General features: G+C 41.8%; 1 protein-coding gene across 1 annotated transcript; it reads right to left on the reverse strand.

The window, feature by feature from the left end:
- Nucleotides 1-1,894: 1,894 nt before the first annotated feature.
- Nucleotides 1,895-8,514, reverse strand: LOC140879325 (uncharacterized). The gene is made up of 8 exons (XM_073283002.1): nucleotides 8,011-8,514; nucleotides 7,686-7,857; nucleotides 6,611-7,455; nucleotides 3,819-4,018; nucleotides 3,476-3,680; nucleotides 2,906-2,965; nucleotides 2,066-2,201; nucleotides 1,895-1,965 (listed from the first exon to the last, which is right to left on the reverse strand). The coding sequence occupies exons 1-8, from the start codon at nucleotides 8,512-8,514 to the stop codon at nucleotides 1,895-1,897; spliced, it is 2,193 nt and encodes a 730-aa protein (XP_073139103.1).
- Nucleotides 8,515-8,740: the final 226 nt, after the last annotated feature.

Below are 8,740 nucleotides of genomic sequence, written 5' to 3' on the forward strand. Positions count from 1 at the left end.
AAAAATTTTTTGCCATGACTTGTTTGAAAGTAAACAAAACACCCTGTCACACGCAGCAATTCTAACATAAAAAAGTAATAGTGACAAAATAAATCCAAACTGCGATAATTATAAACTTCGAAAATAAAGGCAACCCCACACGGTTGCAATAATAGCGATAACAAACTTCAAATCATAAAAATTCAGGCACAGGGAAAACACATCCTGGCTAATACTGAAAGTACTCATAGTAAAATTCTTTATTTCAAAACAAGTCTTATGCGGAACTTAAAATAAAAAAAGCAACGGTCATAGGGCCTTGCACCGCCAGCGACCTCAACCTCGAGAATCCTGCCCCTCGGTCCCTAGGTACTCCTCCTCAACTGGAAAACAAACAAGCATAGTGAGTCTAATGACCCAGCAAGTATAAACAGTGTAATATCAAGGTTTAAAATAACTGCAGTAATACTCAAAATACTGTACATAATATACTTGAAACTTAAGCTGTAAGAATGCGCATGCTACAAGGGAATGAGACAACATGTAAATAATGAACACACGCCAACTCACGCTATGAAACTCTTGAACTTTCTTAACTTAACTGAAACTCATGCATGACTGATGACTGAATGCATTAAGACAAGTCAAACTTATACTGAAACTGAAATTGTAAACTTAGATCCTTGAATTGTGACCCTCTGTTTTGATCGATCAATGGCTGCAGTGCACTATGCCGGCAAGACGCCGAGATTTCTCCCGACGCGACTTACCCCTTTATCTGTCATTTGGTAGGGATCCCGAGATTTCTCCCGATCTCACACTACCCTTCTATTTTGGTAGGGATCCCGGGATGTCTCCCAATCTCGACTACCCGTCTATTTGGCAAGTGAGTGAGGCATCCCCCACCCATCAATACCCTGTCTCGTCACAATCAAATCACTTCGTTCAAAAAAAATATTTCTTTTTCCTTCTTCGACTCGGCTCAAAATACTTAGCATGCATGAATAAAAGCGACTTCTTTTGTAACATTTCGCTCGGCTCAAAGACGAGACTCAAGCACACATGTATGCAACTATGTGAAATGAAACTCAACACAAAAATTGTGGGTGTTAAGTGTGAGAGTGGCTGCTCCTAGGTGCTAATACCCAACCTTAACTCTATTTTTCGCAACCAAGGCATAAACCGAGTAAGCACACAAAAAAGCCCTTAACTCGATCTTACCTTAACCGAATTTGACCCCGCTCGAACCGACACTCTCCAAACACTATAAACTAACCATAGGTCTAGTTTGTAACCTCATTTGACAGCCCAAGAAATACAAGCACAAACCAACTCCGGACAGACCTTTTTCCTCATAAAATTCTGCACCGACACCTCAACTTCAAAGACCCTTAACCCATTGAAAACTTAACCGAAACGAGCCCATTTTATACCTACACGACCACCACATCGTAACCTTGACCTAGGACCAGCCCTAGACACGCCCAGACCTCGCTTGATGCCTCCCCTGCTCAAAAATCAGTAGCCCCTGCCCCAAGCACACATCACTCCACAACACTTCTACCTTGAGGAAACACCTCCAAGCCCCTTGTCCTTACTTATACCTCCTTCCAAACAACCAAACACACTTATTAACACCTCTTAGGACTTAACCCAACCACCTAGGCAGCCCTCACCACCTTTCAACACCATATTTCAAAAAAAAAAACTTGAACATACACCAAAATTCATCAAACTCATGGGAATTCAATCAAGCCCAATGCAAACTATCAAAATGCTTCAAACACACTTCAATATCTGCCCTAACCCATGAAAAGTTTCGAATTATAGAACATGTATCTTCTGAAATTTTTGAAAATGTCATTAAGCATTCAAAAAACCTCATGCCTCCTATCACAAATCACCATACAACACTTTAGACTCCATGCTCAATCAAATTTCGAAAATCACCAAACACCCTACTGAAAATTCCAGTAAAACCGAACCCTACATGTTGAAAATCATGTGCAATTTGAAATTTTGCAAAGAATATAGCTCAAGAACATAGTTAGCTAGCTTGAATGCCCAAGGAAATTCATATACTTGCCTTCACTCTTAACTACAAAGAAATCAAACCAAGGAAGGGGAAAGGGCTGGAAAACTTGACCAAACACGAGATACACCTCCCTTGGTGGTCCTCCGGCAATGGCAGCGGTGGTGGAAGGCGGCCGCGGCGGCTGGAACTTGCAAGAAAGGGAATGGCCGAAGGGGAGGCAAGAAATGAGAGAGTGGGGCGGCTACTAAGGGTTTGAGTGGCTAGGGTTTGCAAAATAAATTGATTTAAGTGTGTTTTAAAAGTTTGAGTGTGTAGTGTGTACATGTGTGTAAGCATATGTGTAAGTATTTAAAAGTAGGTGTGAGTGTTGTTTTAAAAGTACAACTTTAAAGTACTACAACTTTTGCCTACTAATTTACACTTATAAAATTCCTAAGTTTTAAAAACCCCAAATTAAAAATATTAAATTAGGTTTTACTAATCCGGGTTTATGAAAATTCTAACTTTTAAAAAAGTTAAAATATAAGCCCAATATTGCAATAATAAGAAAATGATTTCTGATACCCGAAAACTTCTAACTTTCAAACTCTCCTCTAATTTCCTCCTACCTCCCTACTAAATTTTAAAATAACAATCTTGGAATTTACCGTCGAAATCCACCATTGCCAAACACCGGAACCGGAAGTCACTGTCTCAAAAATTTCAATAATAAATAACTTAAAATATTTGAGCACTTAAACTTTAAAGGAAACTTAAGCAATTAATTTCAAGCAATTAAAATCATAATTATTAAAAAAGAGAAGTTAGGCATGTAATTTAAATTATGAAATCCTAGGTGCTATAATTCCTCCCTCCCTAATATGGAATTTCGTCCTCGAAATTAGAACTTACCAAAGAGCTCTGGATAGCGAGTCCTAATATATGCCTCTGTTTCCCAAGTGGCCTCTTCATCTGAATGATTCAACCACTTAACCTTGACCATCGGGATAGTCTTGTTACGGAGTCTCCTCTCCTGCCTCTACATAATCCGGTCAGGTCTCTCTTCATCAGTCATATGAGGTGATAACTGAAGAGGCTCAAGGTTGAGCACATGAGAATGATTCTAGATGTACTTCCTTAGCATGGATACGTGGAAGACGTTGTGTACTCCAGCAAGATTAGGCGGCAAAGCCACCCTATAGACTAACGTACGCACTTTGTCAAGAATCTCAAAAGGTCCAATGAACCTCAGAGCCAGTTTCCCATTCTTCCGAATCTCATCACGCCTTTCAAAGGAGCTACTCGGATAAAAACATGATCACCTACTGAGAACTCCAAGTCTCTCCTCCTATGATGGGCGTAACTCTTCTGCCTGCTCTGTGCAGTCCTCATCCTATCACGGATCTTGGCTACAACTTCAGCAGTCTGCTGAACAATCTCGGGTCCCAACTCTGATCTCTCACCGATCTCGGTCCATAATACCGGTGATCTACAAGGTCTCCCATAGAGTTCCTCGTAAGGCGCCATACCAATGGTGGCCCGATAGCTGTTGTTATAAGCAAATTCAACCAATGGTAACCTCGACTCCCAACTATCATGAAAGTAAATAACACAGGCTCTCAGAAGGTCCTCAAGAATCTGAATCACCCTCTCGAACTGTCCATCCATCTGGGGGTGGAAGGCAGTGCTAAACGAAAGCGTCGTCCCCAAAGCTGAGTGAAGACTCTTCCAAAAAGACGAAGTAAACCGCGGATCTCTATCAGACACTATGGAAACAGGGATACCATGTAGTCTGACTATCTCCCGGATATACAACTCCGCATACTGAGTCATGGAGAAATTCGTCCTCACTGGCAAAAAGTGCGCCGACTTAGTGAGACGACCGATAATAACCCAAATAGCATTCGAACCTCTCGCTGTCCTCGGCAGACCAACAACGAAATCCATGGTAATATTCTCCCATTTCCACTCAGGAATAGGGAGTGGCTTAAGCAATCCTGCAGGTCTCTGATGTTCTGCTTTGACCTGCTGGCATGTCAGACACTTTAACACAAATCAGGCGATACCACGCTTCATTCCCGGCCACCAATACAACTGCTGAAGGTCACGATACATCTTTGTAATGCCTGGGTGGATAGAGTACGGTGATGTATGCACCTCTGCCATGATATTAACTCGCAGAGAATCACCTGTGGGCACCCAAAGTCTATCTCTGAACCTCACAATCCCATCTACCACTGATGTATGCACCTCAATGCATCTGCGACTACATTAGCTTTACCCGGGTGGTAGCTAATATCGCAGTCATAATCTTTCACCAACTCTAACCATTTCCGCTATCTCATATTCAACTCCTTCTGGGTGAAGAATTATTTGAGGCTTTTATGATCGGTGAATATCTTACACTTCTCTCCGTAGAGATAGTGCCTCCAAATCTTGAGAGCGAACACCACTGCTGCTAACTCCAAATCATGAGTAGGGTAGTTCTTCTCATGCTCCTTCAACTGACTAGAATCATAAGCGATAACCCTATCTCGCTGCATAAGCACTGCCCCAAGTCCCAACTTGGAAGCATCAGTGTAAACCACAAAATCTCCCTCTCCAGATGGCATAGCTAACACTGGTGATGTCTTAAGAGCTTCCTTAAACACATCAAAGCTCTCTTGACACTCTGGCTTCCAAATAAACTTGGCATTCTTCTTGGTGAATGTTATCAAGGGCACCGCAATTGATTAAAAACCCTTGATAAACTTCCTATAGTATCCGGACAATCCGAGAAAACTGCGAATCTCAGATGCGCTTCTTGGCACAGACCACTACTTTGCTGCTTGAACCTTGGAGGGATCTACTTCCACTCCATTCTTGGAAATAATATGACACAAGAATGGTACCCTTTCTAACCAAAATTCGCACTTGTCGAACTTAGCATACAACTTCCTCTCTCGGAGTACTCCTAGAATTGTCCTCAAATGCTGAGTATGTTCCTCTCTATCCTTTGAGTAAATGAGGATATTGACCGGCTAAATCGGTTTGATAAAAATCTACTGGCAAGCGCACCAGGTCAAGTAATAGTAAAGTGGACTGAGAGTCCAAGTATCGATCCCACATGGACTGTTGTCAATTCTCAAGATTTAATTATTTTACTTAATCTAGACAAAATAATAGAAAATATTTTGAATTAAATAAAATAAGAATATAAAATAAAAACTTCTTAAGAAATACGAATAAAAATAACTTAAGATAAAAATAATTAAAATAAAGATAACCAAGACACACGTAGGTACCGAACAAATCACGTAACATGTAGTCGATTCAGAACTCAGATTTAATCTTAATTCACGGGAATTCTCCTAATTTGTTCAAAGGTCTATTTCTAGAACAATCAAAACAATGCAAATATTGATGAACTAATCTTTCGTAATTCTAATCAAATTTGAATGCATTAAATAATTGTGAAAATTCAGTTTACACCTAAACCGCACACTGAAACCGAATTCTATTTCTAGTCGGTTTTACAATATGTTAATTATCAGAGTGATCAAAATCAAAACCTCCTCTGTCGATTTGGAATTGATTAACATGCAAGTAAACAGTTGATCAGACTATTCACAAGACAACTATAAATCTGACAATCAATAAAATAAAATCAACTCTAAAAAATCCCAAACAAACATCCAAGTTTTCTACATAAATTTGTTCGGCTCAATCACGCCGTCTTGGTTGAAAATAAACTACTCAATAATTAAAAATAATAATTCAAAAATAAAAATAAAAATAAGAAAATAAAGAAGAAATCTTCTCTCCCAAGCCTTGTAGCCGCCTCCTCTGTGTTGTGCGTGTTCTGGAACTTCGAAACCCCCAAAAATATGTTATATCTTGTATATATATGGTCCGGAACGCTTACCAGTTAATTTCCTCTCAAAATAAGGATTTTTCGGAACACATATGACCCCCGAACATGCGCGCGCGCGCGGCATAGGCCTTGCACGCGTGCAGCACATAAAAACAGAGGCTTGTACGTCAGACTCGCGCGCGCGCGAGCTTGATTCTCGCGCGCGCGCAGTACAAAAAATCTGCGCCGAGCGACAATTTTCAAAAATTCATATCTCGAGATCTAGCCGTCGGATTGAGCTGAAATTTGGACAGCAGCTTCAAAATATCTTTAAATTTAATCTGAATGGTGGAAATTGGATTTCAATGTCTCTAAAATTAAATATGATTTTTCGATCAAGGCTGCTTCGTAATTCACTCTTCAAAAATCCATTTTCCTACAAAATTAACCCAAGGAGTGAAATACACACACATGCACTAAAACACATAAAAACACATAAAAATAATATGAATGCACACGAAATAGACATAAAAATAACATGAAATAATGCATAAAAAATGCACTTATCAGATATCGTCAATAAAGACAATGAAAAACTGTTCCAAGTACGGCTGGAACACGCGGTTCATAAGATCCATGAAGACCGCGGGTGCGCTCGTCATTCCGAACGGCATCACAAGGAACTCGTAGTGGCCATAACGAGTCCTAAACGCTGTCTTGAACACATCAGACTCCTTCACCTTCAACTGGTGATAACCGAAACAAAGATCAATCTTCGAAAATACAGAAGCTCCTTGTAACTGATCAAATAGATCCTCAATTCTAGGAAGTGGGTACTTGTTCTTCACTGTTACACCATTCAATCCTCGATAGTCTACGCACAATCTTAGACTTCCGTCATTCTTTTTCACAAAGAGGACTGGTGCACCCCATGGAGAGAAGTTAGGGCGTATGAACCCTTTATCAAGTAGCTCTTGAATCTTCTCTTTCAGTTCATTCATTTTTGTGGGAGCTAGTCTGTATGGTGCCTTAGAGATTGACACAGTACCCGGTATCAAGTCGATAGAGAACTCGGCTTCTCTATCAGGTGGGATACCTGCAACATCGCCCGGAAACACATCCTCAAAATCCCTGACCACCTCCACATCTAAAACATCCGGACGAGCTGGCAACTCTGTCAAAGCTATACTGGCTAAGAATGCCTCACATCCATCATGCACCAACTGCTTAGCTTGCATGAGAGATATAATATGAGTCCTCTTCGAACTCCTAGTAGCCTCGAACCAGAATGGTTCCTTTCCCTCCGGTCTGACCATCGCTGATCGCTGCTGAAAATCAATAACCACAGCGTTCTTCATCATCCAGTCCATCCCAAGTATCAAGTCGAACTCAAGCATGGGCAACACTATCAGATCGGCACTCACTGGTTGCCCTTGCAGCAAGAGCTCAAGATTCTTCACCATATTCCTCGTGGACAGTTCTTCCCCTGATGGGATGGTCACTAAGAATCCACCAAACAGCTCTTCACACTCAATACTCCGCTTACGGGTAAATGCCTCCGAAGTAAATGAATGTGTAGCTCTCGAGTCTAACAAAGCTCTAGTGGCTACACCAGCTACTACAATCCTACCTGCATTAACGGTGAATACATCCACAGAAAAGATTGAAGTTAAATAACACAAGTTCTACTTAGACTCATTCTAAGTCACCAAATCCCAAATAAGATACTACGCATGCTAATACAGTCAAGTTCTCCAAACATGCACATGCTATAAATTATTGACCCCGAACAAGAAAACTTAAAATCACATGCAGTAGTGAATCATTTAACTGCTCTAAACCCAAAACTTAAGATGTTACCTGTGATGAGTATGGTGTCTGGGTCGGCCTCCTTGGCCTGCATCACGAACACTCGACCTTGCACGGGCCTCCTCAACTCCGGGCAGACTTTAGCTACATGAACCGGCTTCTTGCATTTGAAACACACTCCTGCCTCCTTCAAGCACTTCCCAAAGTGTGGACGGTGGCATGTCTGGCAAATAGGCTTATCCTCAGTCCTAGGAGGAGCGGGTCTCTAGGCCTAATAGTGCCCCTGGGGCCTCTGCTGCCTCTGCTATCCCTGATATGGCTTCTTGCCATGCTGCTGCTAGTGACCCTGATGAGTGAAGGCCCTCTTGCTATGAACCTCGGCACTGATATCCTTCAAGGACTGCTCGGACCTCATAGCTTTCTTGACGGCAGCTGCATAATCCACTGGCTCAGCCATCATCACATCCCTACAAATGGTAGGACTCAGACACGCAACAAAGTGCTGCAACTTTTCCGCCTCATCATTACCTATCAATGGCACAAAATGGCAGCCCCTCTCAAATTTCCGAACAAATTCGGATACAGTCAGATCTCCCTGCCGGAGACTCATGAACTCTTTCTTCAACTGCGCCCTCACCTCAGCTGTATAGTACTTCTCATAGAAGAGAGTCTTGAATGCTTTCCAAGTCAGTGTGGTAGCATCAACAGTCTTCTCCACACCCTCAAACCACAAGGAGGCATCATCCTTGAGAAGGAAAGTCATGTAGCAAACTCGGTCCGCATCTCCCAACTCCATGTAACGGAAAATCGCCTCTAGCGAGCGAATCCAGCCCTCTGCTACCATTGGATCCGTAGTACCAAAGAAGTCCTTAGGATCCATCTTCCTGAACTGCTCATAGATCGCACTAGGTCTAGCCCTCGAGGCCTCGGCATGCTGCTCTAAGATATGAGCCAGGATAGCTAGCACCTGAGCCCCAACATCAAGTGGTGGAGGGGGCGGAGGATGAGGCGGTGGAGGTGCATGGGGATCACGTCAAGGTGCCATTTGTGTGCAAGTTCAAATTCCAAAAATTTAAATTTCATGCCTTAAGAAAAAGATTTTATCT

The sequence above is a fragment of the Henckelia pumila genome, chromosome 2, assembly GCF_033568475.1.
Source record: "Henckelia pumila isolate YLH828 chromosome 2, ASM3356847v2, whole genome shotgun sequence".
NCBI lineage: Eukaryota > Viridiplantae > Streptophyta > Magnoliopsida > Lamiales > Gesneriaceae > Henckelia > Henckelia pumila.